General features: G+C 41.6%; 1 protein-coding gene across 3 annotated transcripts; it reads right to left on the reverse strand.

Annotated features, from left to right (window-relative positions):
• Positions 1–40: 40 nt before the first annotated feature.
• eno2 (enolase 2) lies at positions 41–20,942 on the reverse strand. Of its 3 annotated transcripts, XM_084032606.1 has the most exons (13): positions 20,801–20,931; positions 9,839–9,924; positions 9,291–9,386; positions 9,004–9,062; positions 6,481–6,550; positions 5,338–5,471; positions 4,976–5,067; positions 4,612–4,742; positions 4,131–4,328; positions 3,833–4,034; positions 1,790–1,898; positions 1,648–1,706; positions 41–159 (listed from the first exon to the last, which is right to left on the reverse strand). In XM_084032606.1, the coding sequence occupies exons 2-13, from the start codon at positions 9,921–9,923 to the stop codon at positions 90–92; spliced, it is 1,305 nt and encodes a 434-aa protein (XP_083888732.1). In that variant the 5' UTR covers position 9,924; positions 20,801–20,931; the 3' UTR covers positions 41–89. The 3 variants fall into 3 exon arrangements, with proteins under 3 accessions (XP_083888732.1, XP_083888730.1, XP_083888731.1); XM_084032604.1 differs by having other exon boundaries at positions 3,833–4,328; positions 20,801–20,942; XM_084032605.1 differs by having other exon boundaries at positions 3,833–4,328; positions 20,756–20,807.
• Positions 20,943–24,158: the final 3,216 nt, after the last annotated feature.

Raw genomic sequence — 24,158 nt, forward strand, 5'->3', positions numbered from 1 at the left:
TGTGTGTGTGTGTGTGTGTGTGTGTGTGTGTGTGTGTGTGTGTGTGTGTGTGTGTGTGTGTGTGTGTGTGAGTCATTCGTCTGTCAGTTTCACAGGGCGCTGGGGTTCCTGAAGTTATGGCCTGCAAAGCGAGCCTGGTCGCCCAACTCCTCCTCAATCCTGCAGAGAAGAAAAAGAGAAAACCATGTCAGTAAAGATGTTTGTACTAAAACACGTCTGTAACGAGGAAGCGTCCTTAGCTCTGTGGCGTCGGTCGATCAGCTCCACAACAAAGACAGATCAAAACTTTAAAGTGAAATTGAAGAGTTGGCAACAGTAAGTCCTCCCAACAGATCAATTTAGGATTTAAAAGTTGTGGTGTTCTACTTTTTTCTTTTTGTCAAAAATCCTCTGTACTTTCTGACTTCCTCTCAGCTGACTGAAAAACATCTAAAAATACCCCACAGATGTAGGCAGTTTTACCATTGCATTTTCAATTACGTTTCCTGGGTGAAAGTCATGTGCTTGCTTTTGTTTATTCATGTTCACAAAGGAGCACGTTGTTACATTTTTATTTGTCACTCTTTGGCACTATAGTGCTATTGAGCCTGTAAAACAGCTGTGTATTGTCTTATGTGGCGCCACAGGACGTTTGGCAAGAGTTGAATTCAGGAAAGATGCATTTTTTTGTACTTTTGAACTTAAAGTCAGGATGTATCCGCCTCCCCTGCTCTTTTCACTTTGACTTGTCTTGGCGGATTACTCCTTTAATCAAAAATAAGAAGAAGCGTGTCGGAATCTTACCACAATGATGAATTACACGTGTGTGTGCTTTACAGCACTGATTAGCGTTTATCGCTGGTTAATGCCCCTGTAAATCTCTCTCTCCTCCACCTCTCCTGCGTCTCCTCAGCAGTCCGATGGGATTACAATGCTGAGCCGAGCCCTCCTCCCTCTTCCTCTTCCTCCTCCTCCTCCTCCTCCTCCTCCTCCTCATCCCTCCCCCCTCCTCCCTCCCCTCCTGCTTCTGACTGGCTCGGACACATGGGGTGACACCGGTGCTGCTGTCGCCTGTCATGTCAATTAGCTCTGTGAAGCTAAGCACTAAAACGAAGCGTGAACCTGAGCAGCCATGTTATAGAGTAGCAGGGCTGCTGCCAGATTTGAAGCCAATAAGAGGAACTGAGAATGAAATATTAAATTAAGCACGACTGTAAACAAATGCTGAAAATATTCAAGCTTCCAATTATTATTATGTAACTTTTTTTACAGGTTAAACAAGTTTACAGCCTAGATTCTTTAAGACCGAGTTTGCGGTTCGTGGTAGCAACCTGTCAATCACAAGGTAGCCCCGCCCTAAAGCATCCCCTGTTTTATGGTGTGTTGGACTCTAAATGGACCATAATGTACTACATGAACATCATGCTAGATTGAAGAAGACTTGAAACTAGAGATTGAGAACATAAACTCATGTTTGCACTGTTTACTGAGATAATACATCAAGAGAAGAAGCTAATTTTCTCATACACTTCTATATAATCAGAGTGGAGTCACCCCCTGTTGGCCAGCAGAGAGAATGACAGTTTAAGGCACTTCAGCATTGGCTTCACTTTTCACAACCGGAGGTTGCCGTCTGATTGGGACGTACTTTCTTTTACTGGCACTGACCTCATGAGCTGGTTGTACTTGGCCAGCCTCTCAGATCTGCAGGGGGCGCCAGTTTTGATCTGAGACACAGAGACAACAAAGATTAGAAACAAAAAACACACTGACCTGTGAAATACTGACTCGCCGAGAAACGCTTTGTCACCTGTCCAGTGCAGAGTCCCACCACCAGGTCAGCAATGAAGGTGTCCTCCGTCTCTCCTGAACGATGGCTGACCATCACGCCCCAACCATTTGCCTGAGCCAGTTTACACCTGAGAGGCATACACACAGAAAATACCATCAAATACGACCTCCGGACATGTGACCATAACCCCAAGCTCTTCCTTGCTTTTAGGTTTTAGTTTTTATGCACCAGCAGTGCAACAGAATTTTGGGATACTTGTACGTGACTTGAATAATTCCCTTTTCTGCTACTTTCAAAGAGATGAATAGAACAAAATATAAGAAACAAATACATTATGATATTATTATATCAATAAGATGACTGCATGCTATCCCGCAGCATATAAAGTGATATAGAATCAATAACTCAAATCTAGAAGCATGATTTTCTGAAATCGTCCATTCTGCAAAATTAGTACATTTACCTTTTTTATTTAAACAATATTTGAACGGCATTACTTTTATTTCTAGTCAAGTTTTTTCTGTGTTGACTCCTTATTATCATTATTAGTGTTGATTAATTAGATAGGGATTTATTTGAGCTCATCTGACACGTTAAGCTGCTAACAACATGACTATTAAGAGAGCTTTGGTGCCTGGGGTTGCCCCTGCTCGGTTCCCTCCTCACCGAGATATTAGCAGAATACGTCAGATTAACAACGCAGCAAGCTTTTCATGTGACGGGCACGATCCATCACTTTTGTCTGTCATCGGCGGTGTTACATCATTTCATCCCCTTCGTGCTGTAACCCAGCGACACCGTCGTGATTGATAACTTCATAACACTGAGTGACGTTTAGTTTGAGTCTGAGATTGATGACAAACACATTCCAGACTGGACTGCACAACCGACCTCCACGAAGATATCAACAGTCACCACCATATCTGTGTCAGTGCATTTGATTGACAGCTAATCTTCATACTGAAAATCCGCCGTCACTTCATGTCCTCCGTTTATCAGCTCCTCCTCTGGCACAAGGTCAACATGGCTGACAGGTAATGGAGTGATGTGACTGACACATGCTGTGTTTGATTCCACACGTGTGACTGATAGGAGAGCAGGTCTCTATGTATCTCCCTGTAGGCCTCTGTGTCGCCTCTTCTTTGGCCAGTCAAAGTTCACCAGCCTGCCGGAGGCGGCCATATTAGTTTGTTTTTCTCTCTGAGAAAGAGTACCACTGTGTATAGTGTGGCACCAATGCTGTGTTCACAACATTTTACATTATTTGAAGGTAACTGGAAGGTAAGACTGTGTATCATCTGCATATCAGCTGTAGAGAACTACAGAATATGGTAATTCTCAATGGTAGATCCAAGGGAAACATGTAGGCCTACAATGAAAATAAACATACGGCCTAAAATGGAACCTTGGGGGATGCCACATTGAGCCAATCGGGTGCCCATATTGTCACTAAATGTGCTCCCTGAATAAATGCTACACTACTTGTATAACAATTTTAAGAAAAAAACCCTCTCTTTATCCACTTAAAACCCACCTGCTCGTCAGTGACACGCCTGTTTGAAGAACCGGGAATGAAAAAGGGCATCTAATTGAATAGCTACACCCGGAGTGGAAAATAGGCTTTTAAAATTGTTTACGGTATATTGGTAGTGGATGGAAACAAGCATCATTTGCATTTTTTATCATTTCAATACACTGTGAAATCCACAGACAGAGACATGTATCTTGTGAGGCATTATCCCAATAATGTTTCTGCTTAGGACAACTTTCTGGAGACAAAATAGTCCCTATGAAAATTGCTAAGAGTGGTCTGGACACATCAATTCTGTGAAAACAACAAACAAAACTCCCTTTACCTCACAGTACAGGCAGAATCTAGGAGACGTATATTTGAAAACTTGGCAGGGAGGAAACAAGTTTTTGTAATTTGGTTGAACTTACTAAACAGCGTAGTTACTCTTTTGTACTGTCCATATGTTATCTTTGATAAAAATAAACCACTACAATATTTGAAATATAAGTTCTGATCTAAAAGATGGTGTTGATATAAAGCAGACGTACGCCTGTATGGCCTCAGTGACGGAGCCGATCTGGTTGACTTTGAGCAGCAGGCAGTTGCAGGCTCGCTCCTCAGCAGCTTTCTCTATCCTCTTAGGGTTTGTCACCGTCAGGTCGTCGCCCACCACCTGGATCCCCACCTGGGCCGTGAGACGGGACCAGGCTTCCCAGTCGTCCTGGTCAAACGGGTCCTCGATGGACACCACTGAAAGAAAAAAGGAGAGAGGAGGGCAGAGGTCAGAAGTAAATAAAATATATTTTGTCTTTGGCTGAATATTAAACAGCAAACATGCAGCCCCACCTGGGTAGTTGTTGACGAAGCCCTGATAGATGTCAGCCAGCTCCTCTCCAGAGATGTGTCTCTCTGGATCTGGTGGCGATTTGAAGTCCAGGTCGTATTTTCCCTCCCGGTAAAACTCTGAAGCGGCCACGTCCATCCCAACCACCACCTTATCGGTGAAGCCGGCCTTCTCTATGGCGGTCTGCAGCAGATCCAGAGCTGAGGAGGGTAAGGAAGACGTGAGGAGGAGGGAGCCGAGACGGAGATATGTAGAAAAATGTAAGGCAAAATATAAACATTGGAAATAATAACGTCTTTGCTTTATTTTTGCCTCTTGGGCTACAAACGGTAACATGATGCACTGGTTTGTAAGAACCATCTGAGAAGTTTGGAAATGGCCAGGTACTTTAAATGATAAGTAAAGTTGAGCTTAAATAGCTTCAATTAAAATGTAATTGAACTCCAGAATATCAGTGGTGACATGTAACCCCAGGATCCTCACCCTCACTGTTCTCCAGGATGTTGGGAGCAAATCCTCCCTCGTCTCCCACATTGGTGGCATCCTGGCCGTATTTCTCCTGAATCACTCCCTTCAGTGTGTGGTATAGCTCCGATCCTATCCTCAACGCCTCCCTGAGGGAGGGAGGAACAGGTGGGAGGGAGGAAGAGGTGGGAGAGAGGAAGAGGTGGGAGAGAGGAAGAGGTGGCGGGTGAGACCAACATAACCAGAGAGAAGAAAGAATCAAAGAGAAACATGAAAGGAGTTAAAAAGCAAACAGAAAAAAATAATTAACAAATGGCGTAATATCAATACTTCATGTTCACATTGTAGTTTTTTAAACTGTCGTTTGGAAATGGATTCTTACTTGAAAGACTCGGCTCCAACAGGAAGAACCATGAACTCCTGCATGGCCAGTTTGTTACCTGCATGAGAACCTCCATTTATCACATTGAAGGCCTGAAGGGGAAAGAAAACAAGGAGAGGAAGGGAGGAAACAAGAAGGAGAGGGGAGAGGAGATGACAGATCAGAAGAAGAAAGGGCAGAGGAGGAGACGAGGAGAGGAAATGAGGAGAGGGGGGGGGAGAAGAAGATGCCAGAACAGAAGAAGAAAGGGGAGAGGGGGAGACAAGGAGAGGAAAGTTGAATAATATGAAATATAATATTATTATGAGACAATGTCTCCCCGGCAGTGTGTGTAGATGTTGTGCGGTGAGTTTGTGTCTTACAGGAACCGGCAGCACCAACTCAGTGTTTCCAGCCAGGTCAGCTATGTGGCGGTACAGGGGGACGTCTTTCTCCGCCGCACCGGCCTTGCAGATGGCGAGAGACACTCCCAGGATGGCGTTGGCCCCGAACTGAGCTGCGTGACAGGAAACAGGAAATTCATGATAACTCAGGTTCCTCTTTTAATGTCCATTTATTACACTTGAGTTTCAGCTTTGTAGCTGTAGTACAAGTTGGAACAACCGACGTCCAGGTAGTGTGTGATTAAAGATGATTTGATGTTTAATGGAGACTCAGCGAAGGTCATACGGCTGTCCAGGCAACAAATTCAAGATTATTTAAAACGTGGACCAAAAACAAACAAGTTGTTTTAACCAGAATGTTCAGTGTTTATTGAGGTTAATAATAAGTAATAATATGTTTTTTATTTTCCAACCAGACAATACCGTTTTCAGCTCAGCTCAGATTTAGAGATTAATTTAGTTTTGTTAAACAAAACAGCAAGTAGAAATGTCCTTTTTTACTTTGTACTTTGAGTACATTTCCAAGCCTGTACTTTTTTTTACTTTTACTTGAGTAAAGAAGTAGAATCAGTCCTTCTACTTTGATGTGTCTGTGTTTCTGACACCTCTGCACATTTCTCCCTGTAGGTGACGCATTTATCATTATTCAAATTCTCAAACCATCCAGAGTGACAATCAGCTCATTGTAATTCCCCCACTAAACATAGCTGCATTTTTTTTGCTTGCTTTGCATTTTCCCACTTTTTACTGCAGGTTATCGACTTTTCAAATCAGACACCAACAAATAAACATAAACATGTCTTCTTTGTTTAGAGAATAAACTGAGACTTTTCTCAGTGTAAACCTGCATATAAATGTGTGTATTTCATTGTGGAAAGTAATTAAAAACACATTTGCACTCACACATCCACATCACACGTTTGGCTGTGATGAAATTCATCACTCTCACCGCTGTTGCTTAGTTGGCACCATTGATACAAATAAATGAGCATGGCTTTATTTATTGAGGGTGTGAGTTTGCGTGGCTCGATATATTTGCTATGTCTTGCTCCCCGTTGTATTTATGGCCCCTTGTTGCCACTTTGTGACAAACGTGCCGTTTTTAGAAACAACAACCCTCACATTTGTTTTCCGTGCCGTCCATTTCGATCATCGTGTTGTCCAGCTGCTCCTGCTCCACCACGCTGATGCCCTGGACACACGCAGATACAGAGAAACACCCGTTTTTACAGGAATGTTGGGTGTGATTTGTCGCTGAAGGTTGGGACAGGGGTCAGGGGTCAGTGTCTCCATGTTTGATGTGTGCATATCGTACAAATGATACCAATCATTACTTTTGTTCAAATGTAAATAAATAAATACATTTACAATAAATATATAATAAATAAGTTAACAGTAAAAAATAAAATAATATATATATCGTGGACAGACTGAGTGGTCAATCTCAGGTTATTGCACAAATTAAATAGTACTGTATATATGAATGTTGCATAGAATATTGATATATTCTGCAGAGAACAACTATTATTTATTCATAATAAACTCTCCACCATTGAGCTATTCTCATACTGTTTACAATGTCATTGTCCTGTGCTATACTTATTTATTCTATTTCTCTTGTTTCATTTCCTGTTTTATTTTGGAACGTCCTGTTCTCTGCTCTAATCTCTCCTCTCGTTTCAGGTGTCTTGATGTATGTCGCGTCCTGCTTGATTTCCCATCATGCCTCATGTGTCTGTCGTCTCCCCGCCTATGGCAAGCCGTTTTAATATTTAATCGAACCACACTCCTATCTGTAATTATATCTTAGATATCTATAATAGCATTTCTCCTAGTCAAAATGTTTGACTAGGAGAAATGGTAATTAAAGATATCCACAATACATTCTTACTAGTAAAAATGATATTTTAAGATATTTACAACTTTGATTGTACTAGTCAAAACTAAATTTAAGATATCTAAAAATCCTTAAAAAGTATAAGTGGCCGTTTTATCATTTAATAGCTAGACTGGATATGTATTGCAGATATCTGTAATTCAATTCTTCCTAGTCATAAAGAACATTTCAGATATCCACAATGGCATTCTTCCTAGGACAAATGACGTCACTTTTGCCATTCATGTGTATTGGGCTTTCAGTTTCAGATATCCACAATTACATTCTGGATATCTAGAATTAACATTCTGGATAATTTAATTCTTACTAGGAGAAACTCCCATTTCAGATATCTTCAATCCAATTGTTACTAGTCATAATTTTCATTTCAGATATCCAAAATGAAAAACTATTCTGTCTACCTGTCAACAGATATCAACAATACATTTGTGGATATCTGCAATTGTATTGTTCCTAGTCATAATTGTAATTGTAGATATCTGAAATTACATTTCTACTAGTCATAATATGAATTGTGGATATCCATAACGACATTTCTACTAGTCACAATGTATTTTTGGATATTCAAAATTACATTCTGGATATCTGGAATAGTTTTTCATTTTGGATATCTGAAATGAAAATTATGACTAGTAACAATTGGATTGAAGATATCTGAAATGGGAGTTTCTCCTAGTAAGAATTCAATTATCCAGAATGTTCATTCTAGATATCCAGAATGTAATTGTGGATATCTGAAACTGAAAGCCCAATACACATGAATGGCAAAAGTGACGTCATTTGTCCTAGGAAGAATGCCATTGTGGATATCTGAAATGTTCTTTATGACTAGGAAGAATTGAATTACAGATATCTGCAATAAATATCTAGTCTAGCTATTAAATGTTAAAACAGCTTGCCATACCCGCCTCCTGCTGGGTTTCATCTGGATCCTGTTTGCCTGCCTTCGTCTTTTGACTGCGGTTTTGGTGAGTTTATTGACACACTTTTTAATCCAGTCAGAAACGGAATAAAAGAGTGCTTTGTGTTATGATCATCATGTTGACACACACACACACACACACACACACACACACACACACACACATACATACACACACCAGATAGATCCGTCTGTCTGAATGTTGACTTTTCGCTAACATTCATTTCCCATCGAGAAACACCTGCTGCTGGAGCAAATTACCCATACTGCACTGCAGCCGCTATCTATTACATGCACGAAAACACTCGTACACAAGCGGCCGCTCGTCCATTCGGTGTTCCTCTCATTCATTCTTTCATTCACGGCATCTCTTCACGCTAACATGCTGAGAAGACTTTGTCTCGTTCTCGCGGCTTCCCGTCGCCCTCCTGATGGGATCTGTGCTTCACCTGCTGCAGGCGGTTTTGTTCCCATTTAAAACCAAACTGAACCTTTTCAGCCTCACTCAGCGATACTATTCATTGAATGTGAGCTCGGACATGTAAACTCCTCCATCTTGGTCTTCTGACACCATGTAAGGTGTTGACTTTATGATTTTGTGTGTATACATGCATATTTTTTATCGTTTTATTTATTTTATTTTATGGCTTTTATCTTTCTATGGTGTAATTCATCGTTTTATTGTGTTATCTATTTATTGTGTTTTATCTTGTTGTGCAGCACAGCACTTGTTAAAATCGTGCTATATAAATAAAGTGGAGTATCAGGCCTGCTGAGAACTGTGTCTTTATGGTCATTGATGAATTGAATGAATGTGTTGACTTACAGAAGCTATGAGGGCGGGACCCAGAGTGTCGTTGATGTGCCCAACTGCCTTCAACACTCCTAGAAGACAAGACCAACAAACACAAGTGAGTCAGAAAAGGGAAATTTAAATGCGTCTGTTTCTTGTGCAGATCCCACAAAGAATGTACATGCACTCCGCAGCTAAAAGCAGATATTAGACTTTATTTAATGAATTAGCTTTACCGTCAAGAGCTAGCAGGGGACTCAATCAGACCTTTTGAAGAACGTAATAGTATGCATGCGAAGACGATGGATCTGCCCCCGTACCTTTGCCCTTGTAGCGGCTCTTGTCTCCATCCCGGAGCTCCAGAGCCTCATAGATCCCCGTGGAGGCTCCGCTGGGCACCGCAGCCCGGAACAGACCTGGAAGTCGGACGGGGAAAAGAGTCAAGCCGGCGGTCTGACAGCGTGTCAGGCATGCAGCCGAGCCGTCACGAGTGGGAAGCTAGCTAGGTTACGAGCTAAGAAGAGGAGGTACAAAAACAAAACAGGATTAAATTGTGTTTCTCTGCAGAAGGTGAAGCTACGTTCAACAGCAGAGTTTGGCTTAACTTAGCTAGCAAAACCGTAGGCCTATATGACGTGGTTTTATCTCCACAGGGTTATGGACTTATTTTAATGTTTGGTCTACAGGAAGCCCCGATCTCCCCTTAACTGAGAACTGATTGATCAAAAAAGGTCAAATGAAGGTCGTTTGATGTCAGAAACAATTTACAATTACAGCAGAGACGCTGTTGTGCTGCCTTTCTTTAACGCTCTCTGGAATAAAGTCTGACATTCTGTTTTTTTGTTTGTTTGTTTCTGATATTGGTCACCTTTCTCTGTGCGAAGGTCCACTTCCACTGTGGGGTTTCCCCGGGAGTCCAGGATCTCCCTGGCAACGATGCTGACGATCGACATCCTGTGAGACGCACAGAGCAAAAGAGAGGCCGTTATCATTCACTTCACCTTGTAAAAAGCATCTTGTTGGACACATTTCACAGTTATTTTGGCAGTTTGAATTGAATGAGATGGAGAAATAAATAACATCTATTTTTACATTACACACACACACACACACACACACATACACAGAGAGAGAGAGAGAGAGAGAGAGAGAGTGAACAACCTCTCAGGAGAAACATTGTCACTGCAGATTTACAGTGAAAATCAAAGCTCGCCCAGAGCACGAACACACAGTTACTTTGTTGTTCCTGACCTTATTAGCGACAATAAATAATGCATAGGTTATTTTCTTCTTCCCGACTGAAAGCTGCCGTCGTTTGAGATCTGGTACATTGTGATGGTGATTGTTTGCGTGCCAAAGCCTGATATACCTGCTTCCTCTAGATCTCCGATGCTGTAATGACACATTCATTCAGAGTAACATCTCCTTAAAGTAAACAGAACTTTTCCTTTTCCAGTACTTCTTTCCATCTCTGCCCAATGCAGCGATACGTGTCTTTATATTCATCTTTCCCCCCCAATTACCCTTTGTATTATTGTATTTTGTAAGTGTACTTTCCGATCAAGGGAAAATGAAGTGTGTTTTCACACGACGCACCAGAAACTGATATCGAAACAGTCAAATCACCAGAGGCTGTAATTTGGTCCTTTTTTATAAGCGTTCTTCCGTTTGTTGTACCCAAACATACCATTCAAACAAGAAAAATGCCAGATTTTCAAAATCCTGCTTGTGTGCTCAGTTCAATTAGCATGTCCTAAAGAAGGATGCAGGTTGTTGCTCCAAACTCAAACCGGCGACCTTTCAGTACAAAGCTGCTGCAAAATGACGTTCCTAACGAAACTGCTCTCTCACATGCGCTTCAAGGGGAAACATATTTTCTCTCCGATTACGGTCGCAGGTTTAAACGGTTTGAAACAAATGGCCAAGGCTGTGAAAACAGAAAATTACAAAAAATAATAATGCACACAACGGACACAAGCTGCACAATTCTCTGTGTTTTCTGACCCGCCCACCACGCCGACGGTAGACTTCCACGCACTCATTTGAAACGTTTTTGTGATTTGTCAAACGTTGTTCACGACCAAGACGCGTAATTATGAACGCAGCTTTGTTGTATTGGATCATCATTTTTAGGAGACATGTTCAGTTAGTAGTTCAGAGTATTTGGCCAGGAACGCTCTCAAATGGGTTCTGCATGAAATGCTTTTCACACATCAACCTGCCAGAATATATTTCAATATTTTAATATAAAAATATATGTAGACCGTAACCAGATATTCCCTCTGCATTTCTGCAGGGTGACACACTGCTGCTCTGTTTGAAATAGATCTCAAACTGGCTTCAAGAAAGAAGAGAAAGCAGTCTGATCTTCTGGGAGAGACGGCTCCAAACATCCTGCAGCACAGGAAGGATGCACCTCTGGGTGCCATTTAACCATACAAGGGTGTTCAGTTAAGTAGGTCAGCGCCGATCTAGCAAGCTTCAAAAATCACACACCGAGTTGAAACTTTCATCAGTGGTGCGTCTCACTTTATCTCTCCTAGGCAGTTTTTCCCAAAAGTCGCTCGCTCCACAAATGAGTATTTGGAGTAAGTTAAAGGTTTTCATCGCTAAAATGTTAAATCTTACGTGCTGACATGAACATATAGTGATATATCTGCCCTCATTATTCATTAAAATGCTATTTGATAATCATTTTATTAAACCATGGAAACAAATCTACAAAGGACACACAATTGCGTTAAATTTGACGTCCGACCCCTCAAACTGCTTCTTTTTCTATCAGTGTTGTTATGTGCAGGTTATCAATGTAACGAGTAGATATCACATGAGACATCCTCAGCTGATTATGTACATTGATACAATTATTTCTTGTATTGAAAGTTTTCTGAAAATGTTTAAATATGCAAATGAGAAGTAGAATAGAAGTCTGAACATTAAATAAACCCAGGTAATAAAATCCTTGTTTAATGTTGTCATGTTAGATTCAAAGGTTTTTACAGAGGGAAGTTTGGATATATCTTTGTATCGCTGCATAACTCAACAATCAACTGCCATAAAAATCTATTTTTGCCATATTTTTATGAATAAAATGTTATATATCCCCCTGTAAAAACCCTCAGAAAACAGATAGGAAGGAACGTGGAAAGTTTGAGAATAGTGTAAAAAAAATATCACCATGAAATTTCCCCAGTTGATACTTACATTCAGATAATTCTTCTTTTGTATGACAACTGTTCTGAAATGTTATGTTCAAACAGGCCATTATCTAACGGTAACTTTTGGTGAATTTAGGAGAAACCTACAGACGCAAATAGACAAAGTAGTAAAATAAAAACGGCTAAATGTGTATTTCAGTGTTTTCTTTTCACTGTTATGAATGGCCCAAAATCTCAAAAATGGAAAAGAAAAACCCCCAATGTTTTTGCCTGTAGTGTCTCGCCTTAAAGCTTGTTGTCTTCCTGTTTGTGTCTTTCCTGAAATCTTTAGATTAGAGTTAGCAAAGATTTGCTAACGGTAAAGAAAGTGGTTCCTAAAAACTATTGATGATGAGTATTGATGATGGATTCATTCATACAGTCCTGACTGACGAGAAGACATATTCAGGTCAGAAATGATCTTGATGAAATCAAAGAGATTGTGTCCAATCAAAATGTTTTGCTGTACAGTCTCGTTCTCACTTTAACTTCTCGTTATTAACATGAAGCACAAAGAACTCCAGAGACTGAGCTGCTAAGATTAAATCAAAAATGTATTGGTGCTGTTTGGTGATGCATTTGAAAATCACCGTGACATCAAACCTAAACTCCAAAAACACGAGGAGCTCCGTCTTCATTCCACTCTTATCTCTGTCGGTGTTTCCCCCTCGTTTTCCTCGCTGATATTCGAGGCACGCGGCACTGCAACGCTACGTCAAAGGAGGCCTTTCATGACGTCCTCGCCTCCGTACTGTATGAATACTTTATCGATCTGCAAGGGGCTAAATCTGGCTCGCAGAAACCCGCCACTGCACAGCGGCTGTCCTCCACTGACAGGGTAGACACATCTTTTCCTTCTCCCCCTCTTTGCGGTGCATTCATCAGTGCAAAACTGCACGCCGTTGCCAGCAGAGGGACAGGTATTATAGCCATTTGAAGCCAAACCTTTGGGGGAATTGAATTTTAGAGGGTACAATGATTTAGAGCTCACTCACTGCAGACATTTTAGGTCATCAGCAAAAAGTGCAGGTATAAGTAATTACATTCACGATGGCCTGGGTCCATTAAGGTGCGCCGGCTGCAGTGCTAGAAGAAGTACTCAGTACATCCCTTGCTTTATACTTAGATGTAAAGATCCGTATATCTCGAGGAAGCGTTCATCTGGTACAGTGGTGTAGTGGAGGGTAAACGCAGGTATACGTTGTTTTCCCACCTCTTTTTCTGGCGTTTTACAGTATACCCACCTATCAGCCAGAAAGCAATTGGAATATATGGGAGAGTATACCCACTTCCTCCTCTGTAACCTACCCATCTACCTAGCAGTACACCCACCTCATCAACTACCATTACACCACTGCATTGGTAAAGTAAAGTGTCTTTTCGAAATAAACCTCGAACCCTTGACCAAGAAGTTAGATTTCGGAACAAGTACATCAAACAGGTTCTGAAAAGTGAAGCAAATGCTGAAGTGCCTTAAATTTGTATTGTTTCTGCTGGCCATCAGGGGGAGACTCCTCTGGTTGTAAACAGAAGTTTGATGTGGACGGCCAAAAGAGGACGTTGTCATTGTGACATCAAATGTTGTTGTATTTTTTCTTAATTGTATAGTAAGTGTTTGCATATGTATTTTGTATTATATTGCACATGTATTTTATTTTATTTTCTTCTTTTTTAAATGTAATTTTATTGCCTTTTTTAAATCATGGCCAGGGGACTACAGATGAAAACTAGCCTTCTGGCTAATTCTGGCTTTTTTAACCATGTGTAACCATGTGTTTTATGAAATTGCACTGTCCCCTTTTAAATAAACTAATTCTAATTCTAATCACCCATTGTTTTTGTGTGTCAGTACAGTTTTTTCACGTGTCATTTACATAGGCCGAACTCCTCTGACGATAGGAGATATCCGAGAGGGGGCGTTCGTCACCGAGGTGAAGTTCGGTGTGTCCTGCGGTGAGACAGCAGTGAGATAGCAGTGTTTCACTATGTCGTCGCTCAGAGCTAGACACGCAGATTACTCTGTTGTTAGTTGTACAAATCAAGTGCTTATATTCTGTCCCAGCTACAGAAGAATAGAAGAGACGGTGGTTGAGTTTCATTTTTAATGACAATGTGCCGGCTATGATCCGTGTTAGCTTGATGTGCTATGATGTGTGTGCTAACCACTTCACATAGGGCTGCTTCAGTAACGAGGGTCAGTACAAAGCTGGCTTTGCCTCGACACTGACCCTCGTAAAAGGATCTGTCCCAACTATACGGCACCCAGCAACTTCACCTGAGCCACATAGGCGAGCCATAGCGATACATCCACGTAAACACTGGTGCATGCTACCGCTAGCGTTAGCGGCATGGTCTCCGTCACTCTCCAAGTAGGTGTTGATAGACGGAGCTCATTAGCATTTAAAGGTGCAGGCACAGAAACAGCCTGTTCTCAGCACAGCTCATTTTAGCAACTTTTAGACAGCTGAAATTCAGGACCACGGATGGGTTTGGGGCAATGCATATCGAATACAGTGTTGTTGGACCTCAGTATAAACAGTATAATAGGGGACCTTTAAAGTCATCTTAGTCGCTAACTCCATAGGTAGTGTGGTAGCCTCCTGTCAATCACAAGGTAGCCCCGCCCTAAAGCATCCCCTGCTTCTGGTCTGTTTCATGTTGGATTGAAGAAGACTTGAAACTAGACATAAGACCATAAACTCATGTTTACAATATTTAATAAATAATGTGTAATTTTCTTGTAGACTTACATACACTTATTTTTGCAAACAGAAGAGGCGCCCCCTGATGGCCAACAGAGAGAATGCAAGTTTAAGGCATTTCAACATGGGCTTCACATTTCAACGGGTGATGTCACGATAATTACGTCCACTCTCTCGTCCACTCTTATACGCAGACTATGAAATATACATAGTTACCTTCCACCATCTGTATATATATGGTGACTACAGTTATCACTAATAGAAGTTTACTTATTGGCTTCTTACCATCTTAATACAACAGTTTTAATTTTGCTGAAATCTTAAAGACCAATTTATCCAAACCATACTGATTCATACTGCAATACAAACAGAACCATCCCAGCTGACGCTGCCCTGTCTCTGTCTCCTTTACGTATCCTTTATGGGCTCCGTCGTGTCCGCTTTGATGTTTGTATTTATGTTGGAGCTGTGACGATAATGTCCATTTCTCTTATCTATTTTTAACGTTTTTCTTTTTCACTTATCTTCTTAATTTCTTTCTTTTAATTTTGTTCAACTTCAAACCACTAAGAATCCTAATTGAATGAATGCACAGTGTTCTTATGTAAATATATTGTGTAGTGATCTGGTTCAAGATGTTTCCCTGCTGAAATCTTTCCTTTTTTTAAAACTAAACAGCGGTCGGACCATCTGAAAATGCCTTTTTTACTTTTATAGAATCTAATTTATCTGAATGCAAACACATTCTGTTTATGTTAAAGCTTCCTATAGACATGAACACATTTCTTTTCTCCTACTCAGAAAATCCCTTGTGTGTTGCTTTATAACCTGCCAGTAATCACGTGACTCTTCCTGTCTTTTCATCCCGTTCACTCAGCACTCCTCTATCGTACGTGATCCTTCTGAGCGACTCAGGAATATCTTCCATCCGCTTTCACCTTCGCCGCTGGTCGATTGCGACGCCAACGACCTCTCGATTCATGCTTATTCAGGCTCGTCACGGGGAATATAAAAGCATCAGCAAAAATGTGTAAATGTATAAATGGTGCTCAGCAGAAGAAAAAGCAGATAAGATCTACACAGAAACTTCCACACATCGATGTGGGTGATTTTCTCGGCCGGCCTTTATAAATTTGATGTGCTGTTTTATTTTTCTCTCTCTTTTTCTGTGTTGCTGTTTTGAAGCCCCACCCCGGAGGACTGCAGCTTTCTAAAGTTCCTCCTGAGGACGAGGCAGCAGAACACAGGACGCCTGCCAACTGTTTTACATCATTGTTCCTGAACGCTTCCTCAAAGCATTCAAAGTACACAGTGAATGTGCTGCACATTAACTCAATATTAATATTAAATATTCCTACCTAAATTAAATTTAGTAAGCCTCTTGGAAGATTACTGTGACCTGGATGACTGAGAAGCTTTGAAAAAATGGGAAATTCGTGTCCACGTATTGTCCATTATTTTCGTGTTGCTCACCACAAAAACAGTGGAAATGCCAATGGAAAGTCAGATAGGAAATGAAATACATGCACTCAGAGCTGCTGATGTAGTTTTTAGTTCTGGTGTGCGGGCGGGGAGGTGGACGGTTCAGTCGGGGAAACGTCTTCACAAACCTAAAGCAGGTCCAGTTGCCGGCATACGACAGAGCTTTCAAGAACATTCACACTAATGTATGAAGTATCTTTCGGGATGACATTACGCAACAAAATGAGTGTTTAGGAAATCCATCACAAATGTGTCGCTTAACAACAACTGTTATAAGAATTTTGTATAACCACACGATTTTAGTGTTTTAATGACTTTAGTATTTCCACTGATGACCTAAACAGGGCCTAAAGCTATCCTGCAGAACAGCTAACCGTTATCAGGGGCCCTGTGCACATGATGTCTTGTATTACATGTTTTCAATGACGCGTTATCTCCTGTGCCTTTAAAAGACTCAAGTCACAACAATGATTTGAGCACTTCCTCTGTAGCATCCTCACACGTTGTTACATTGTAACTGCTCCTCTTGTACAAGATTAAAGTCAGACGTCGACTTTACTTATGTCTCCGATCTCCTCCTCTGGTGAATTTATTTGTTTACGGAAAAATTCTTTTAACAACAACACTTGCTCTTTCTCAATATTAAACATCATATTACAAGCTCTGACTGTCGACGTGGATGCCTTTAATTCGTAAGTCCATCCACTCGTTCACTTTGCATTGCCGTTGTTTTCATGCTGAGCCACACTAATAAAATATGGACAATTCATATATATATATATATATACGTACAAAACTGCGAGATTGCATTTTGTGGTGACACCAGCGAGGTGTTCCTCGGTATCTTGTACCCATAAACACACATTACTCCTGTCGCCACTTCAATGAGCTGATCTCTTAACTCTTATCTCCTCTCTCTCTCCTCCTCCATCTCGTTGGTGCTGTGAGTTACGTAAGCTCTACAGCAGCAGCAGCAGAGAGGGAGGACACCCATGAACGCACCACACCTACCAGAGACTGCAGTGCTCAGCAGAAAATACACCAGCGCTGGAAACGATAACACGCAAGTGGGCGAGCCAGGGAGACAGTGAATGAGGGAGAGAGGGGATGAAGGCACGCAAGGAGATAGCATGTATATTACTGTCATATCTACAGTATTTCAGTTTTGGAGGGGGAGGGGGGTTAGGGGAGGGAGGGGGTGTAGATGGATAAAGAAAAAGGGAGATGAGGAGGAAAATGCTGAATGGATTCAAATACTGCATCAGTTCGATAAAGCTAAAAAGATTGGGCCAGGAACCACTGGTTGATTTTATTTGGGTTACAAACTAAATTTGCCTTTCACATTTATTGCTTTTTCACATATCTGCAGTGCCACAGGATGGAGCCTGAATGTTCATATCTAATTGAAAGGCTAGCATATATTCTGCATTAATGACAACAACTGCCCTCATTGTAAAGTCTTTAACTATAAACAAAAAAAAATGAAACAAAAATCTAAAACACAACTCCACCTGCACCGGTTCATCTTTCCCAGAATGAGGGAATAAATTACTTCCATAAAGTTCTTTACTATGAACTTCTTTATAAAAGAAAAAAAAAATGATATTTATAGAACTGTACACCTCATCTATACAGCATAAAGACAGGGAACATAGGAAGAGGGGAAATTATCTCCAGAAATAAGATTGATTCTGGCTGTAGCACCCATATCACTCCAACACATTGCGTCACTCTTCTGTTTTTTTAGATACTATGTGTTTTTTTCAACACATGCATAAAACAGAGTTGTAGGTTTATCAAACATATCCCTTCAAAATGGTGAGATGATGCAGAAATGGCAGATGCCAATGCACTCTTAAAAATTGGGTCATGATGGTTTGTCATTTCTAAAAAAAAGTGTAACATAAAGAACATCTGTAAGGAGAAAAGTGTAGAATACTGCGGCATGAGCTTTAAAGGGTTTACAATCATCAAATCATTTATTCGCATTCTGGGGAAGTTTATCTTTGTTCGGCTCCTTGTTTGAATAAATGGTAAATGGCCTCATTTATATAGCGCTTTTTTCCAAAGCGCTTTACAACAATGACTGACATTCACCCATTCACACACCGACGGCGGAGTCAACCACGCAGGGCGACAGCCAGCTCGTCAGGAGCAATTAGGGTGAGGTGTCTTGCTCAGGGACACCAGGCACTCAGCTAGGAGGAGCCGGGGATCGAACCAGCAATCTTGCGGTTGCTAGCCAACCCGCTCTACCTCCTGAGCTAAACTCCCAGCTTGAAGCTATCTATCTCTTTTGTTCTTCTTAAAACATACTTGGCCTGTAAAGCTGATTCTGCTTCTGTGCTTGAACCGATACAAAGAGTCAGGATATCTCATTGCCACACCAATCCGTTTCAACGCAAACTCAGCAGAGCACAGCTTTAAATGATATCGGATAAGTAGCTACATGTTGCGTGCAAGTCATTCTGGGAATTTACATTGAATCTCCAAGTCAGCTCAGTTGTTTTCTTTGGTATATTAAGCTTAAAGTGCTCACTATGGGCTGATAATAGTATAAGATAATAAGAAATTGCTCACAAATAAATAAAGTTATGACATTTTAGATTTAAAAATAAAAGGGGCAAGAAACAAGTATTTCTTACAAGCTGTTAATTTCCATTTCAAAGTATTCTTTTAATCATGTCCTCACTGTTCTCTTGATAGTTCATGATTAACTCTAAATACTACAATACCTATGAGTCTCAGCCAAGTTTCCTGTGTAGAAAAGCTAATTCAGAAGGGTTCACTGTAGCAACACAAAACGAGGCACCATATTTTCTAAATTCATCCCAAAATTCACCCAGAATTCCAAAGTAAACAAGAAATGACTTTCAACTGAACAAACACCGTCTGCTGACAAAAACCATGATGGTTCTGAGAAGTGAAGCCGGCGCTGAAGTGCCTTAAACTGTGAGACAGTTGCAACACATACGTGGTAAGAAAGGGAGAAATGAAGGTGGGAAAGAAAATTACAGAAAGTAGGAAAGAGTGGCAAAAGATGATTTTTTTTTTTAAATATATGCAAAGAGAAAGAGAGAGAGAATTCCCAGGAGGAAGGAGAGAGAGAGTGATGGAGGACGAAATGGAGAGTGAGTGGAAACGAGGCAGGGCGGGAGAGATAGAGAGATAAAGAGAGGAGAGAGAGATAAATAATGAAATGACCCTGTTTGGCTGGAGAAGAGAGGAGGAACAGGGGGATGAAGAGAGGAAGGAGGCGGAGGATAAAGAGGAAGAATGCTGTGCATCGCACGTATGGCAGACACACACACACACGCACAGGAAGTGGAGCAGTCTCACACATAAAATGTTTCATCATTCACACGCACACATCTTCAACTCGCAATTATCACAAGTACTCTGACACACACATACACACACACAAGCACACACATCACATCCACCCACACAGTGCCAAAGATGCAGATATCAAACACACACACACACACACAATAAATACACACATTTCTGTGCCATCCATGTTAGATTGGAACTCGGCCACGATTGACTGCAAGATCTCTCTCTCTCTCTCTCTCTCTCTCTCTCTCTCTCTCTCTCTCTCTCTCTCTCTCTCTCTCTCTCTCTCTCTCTCACACACACACACACACACACACACACACACACACGCACACACACACACACATACACACACACACACACACACACACACGCATAAAAGACACATTTCCACACCTGCAAGATTGAAAAGAACACACACATACTGACTAGACCATCACTGACTGCATGAGTACATCACATAATATTATCATATAGCCAAAACGCACACATAAACACACACACAAGCACAAATACACACATCCTACTTCTGTGCCGGCCATATTAAAACCCATCAACCATCTAACACACTAACACACTTGATATACCAAGGACTCCACCAGGGTTGACTGCAGGATCCCCTCACTCACACACACACACACACACACACACACATAATATCCCTACAGCCAAAACACACACCTGAACAAACACGCACACAAGCACACACAGACATGCCATTTTCCAAGAAATCCAAGAGAAAATACATATACGTAACATTTCTGCAGCCAAAACAAACATAACTCACATTTTGACAGCCATGAAGCAAAATCACACACACACACACACACACACACACACACACACACACACACACGTATATATGACATATGCACACATGCATATGACAGCCCCCCCCCCCCCCCCAAGAAAATCAGAGAAAATCCATGAAGCAAAGCGCAAAGAGTAACACCTCCAAGTGAAGCGTTTCTATCTCTCACACACAAGCAGCATCGTTCTGCATCCTCCACAGCCAACATGACACACAAAGAAATACAACATGAAGCAACAACAATGCACAACAAAAACCTCTTGAGTGGATGAAAATAGGAAGGGAGGATTTCCTTCCTTTACCTGCCGCCTGTGTGTGTGTTCTGCCTTTCACGGCAACTGAGAAAATACTGGAGAGGCAGAGCGAGAGAGAGAGAGAGAGAGAGAGGGAGATGGGGGGGCAGGAGGGGAGGAGGAGGAGGGTGAGATGTGTGACAGAGGGGGGAGGGGAGATGACTCAGAGAGAGATGGAGAGAGAATAGAGGAGGAGAAGAGGAGGGTTAATTAAAAAGGAGGAGATGGACGGAGGGGTGGGATGAAGGGATGAGGATGGGGTGCAGAGGCTCAACGGAGGAGGTAAAAATAGATGAAGGGAGGACCGGTTCTCTCCCTCCCTCTGTGTCTCCCTGTCTTTCTCTCTGCTGCTGCAGTGGGGTTCAGTCGTTGTATATACAGTTACATAATCCATCCTTCACCGGCACACTCAGACATGATGATGCTCTCTCTGTGTGTGTGTGTGTGTGTGTGTGTGTGTGTGTGTGTGTGTGTGAGAGAGAGAGAGAGAGAGAGAGAGAGAGAGAGAGAGAGAGAGAGAGAGAGAGAGAGAGAGAATTTAAACAATGCTGGAAATAATGTAGCAGCAAAAAAACCTTTTCATCAATTTTTTTTTAATTGCTCCTTGGTTGCACAGAATGTAAACAGTGGACATAGTCATGGTGCTGCACCTGTTGGTTTGTGGACTACGATTTTGAAGCCTCAAGTACGGCATTTTGCCCGTCGTCATCTTGGATTTTTTGCAACAAGTGGAAGTAAGTGACCATATTTGGGCTGTGGAAGAGCGACGGGTGGATCTGACAAACACAAGAGCAGCAACCTTACTGGATGGCTTCTGGTGTGAAGCTGCTAACAAAGTTAGCTTCTCAATACAAGATCAAATGTTAAAGTCATCTTAGCAGCTAACTGCATTGGTGATGTTGACGGTAGTGCCGGTGGAGAAGGTAGAGACTGTAGTGATGGTAGTGACGGTGAGACGGTACGGTAGGCTAGTGATGGTAGCCACAGTAGCGATGGTATCCATGGTAGAGATGGTAACGGTGGCGACGGCGCTGTAGCACCGCTGTGGTAGTGATCTGTCAATCACAAGGTAGCCCCGCCCTAAAGCATCCCCTGCTTGGTCTGTTTGACTCTAAATGGACCATGATGTACTTAATGAACATCATGCTGGATTGAAAGCATCTCTAGACTTGAAACTAGAGATTGAGACCATAAACTCATGTTTACAGTGTTTAGTTACTCAGGTGAGAAGTAGGCTCATTTTCACATAGACTTTAATGCAATCTGACTCTTTCGTGCAATCTTATTTTTGCAACCAGAGCCCCCTGATGGCCAGTAGAGAGAATGCAAGTTGAAGGCACTTCAGTTTCACTTTGTTTCACTTTTCAGAACCGGAGGTTACCACCTGCTTGGTTGATCCTCAATGTACAGACAGTGAAATCAAAGTCACAACTGTGACTATGAATGTGATCCAAGCTCGACTTTGAGGGACAATACTGTTCCTGTAAAGCCGGGTAGTTCCTTTTTCACATTACAATCAAACAAAAGAGCAAAATCAGTGTGTGTTCAGTTTACCTTCAGTTAATGCTGTTAATGCTACAAGCTCTGTGAGGCGTCGACTATTTACTTCCTGTGTTCACTGCAGCATCATGTTGTGCCGCTCTAATAAAAGACTGGTGAAGTTGTTAAGGCCGACTGGAGGGCGACACTGATACACATTGACAGGGCAAGAGGGTGAAGCCAGTGTGTGTGTGTGTTTGTGTGTGTGTGTGTGTGTGTGTGTGTGTATGTGTGTGTGTGTGTGTGTGTGTGTGTGTGTGTTTGTGTGTGTGTGTGTGCGTGTGTGTGTGTGTGTTTGTGTGTTACCTTTAATAGAAAGTTTCTGCATAGGTGAGTATTTCATTTTGTTTTTTACCAGTTTCTGTATTTCGGTATATTTATGTGCATATCTGTGTGCACATTTCTGGATGTGCATGTATTTAAGTATGTCTGAGCGTGTGTGTGTGTGTGTGTGTGTGCTAGTGTGTGAGATGATCTATAATTAAATTCCTGAGTTTAATGGGATTATCTTTGGGAGACAAGCAACACAACGTCCTTGACATCCATCCCCTCGGTTAGCCATGGGTGAGCGGCTGATAAAGGCACACACACACACACACACATATATATATATATATATATATATATATATATATATATATATAGAGAGAGAGAGAGAGAGAGAGAGAGAGAGAGAGAGAAAGATAAAGTGGGGGTGAGAGAGAAGAGAGAAACCAGCAACAAAGGGAAGAAGAGGAAAAAGAGATCAAAGTGCAATGAAATGCTTGTGAAGTGAAAGAAAGAGAGAAGCCTTCCGGAGGGAAAGGGTAATGGAGAAGTGCCTTGCATTGTAATTATCTCATTTTCTGCTGCGTTAACACTGAAGGTCGACTGGCCTTTCCATCAGCGAGCTCCCCTTCACCTACTAGCCCACCGCTGCCAGCCAGGACAGCCAAATCAAACAGCTGTTACTGACAAAATACAGAAGATTTTTGTTATTTTTTCCTTTTGTGTGTTTTTCCAGTGATTTCTTGTTGAACTCTCAGTCTAAAGCTGCTCATGCAAAATATGTGCTTCCTTTTTAGGGTTAAGTCCAGACAGCAACCTCGGGTTCTGAAAAGTGAAGTCAAATCTGAAGTGCCTTTATTCTCTCTGCTGGCCATCAGGGGGGCAACTCCACTGTTTGCAAAAATAAGTCTGATTGTATGGGAGTCTATGAGAAAATGGTCCTACTTCTCACTTGATTTATTATCTCAGTAAACATTGTAAACATGTGTTTATGGTCTCAATCTCTTCTTCAATCCATGATGTTCATTAAGTACATTATGGTCCATTTAGAGTCCAACAGCGGGGCTACCTGCTGATTGACAGGTCGCTACCACGCTACCAATGCTAGTTAGCTACTAAGATGACTTTAACACTTAACTGTAAAGTTGACCTTGATTTAAGCAAGCTTTCACACCAGAATCCAGATGGATCCAGATCCAGTAAGGTTACTGCTCAGGGTGCTACTTTGATTCTTGTGTTCATCAGTTCCAACTGTCGCTCCTCCACATTCCAAATATGGTCACTTCTGTTCATTTGTTGTGAGATGGTGACTGCCAAATGCTGAACTGAAACTTCAAAACCGTAGTCCACAAACCAATGGGTGATGTCACCATGACGACGTCCACTTCTTATGAAGAAGAAGATGAAGTGCCATGAATCAAAAGTACCATAGTGTCATAATCCAACTCTATACTGTCTTAATGAGGAAGAATTAGACACTGGCTTCCATACAGCCATTCACAAGTATGTCAGAAACCCATTTTTACATCATGCTATCCACCTGTTGAGTCTGAAAGACAGC

The sequence above is a fragment of the Eutrigla gurnardus genome (genome assembly GCF_963514095.1).
Source record: "Eutrigla gurnardus genome assembly, chromosome: 17".
Classification (NCBI taxonomy): domain Eukaryota; kingdom Metazoa; phylum Chordata; class Actinopteri; order Perciformes; family Triglidae; genus Eutrigla; species Eutrigla gurnardus.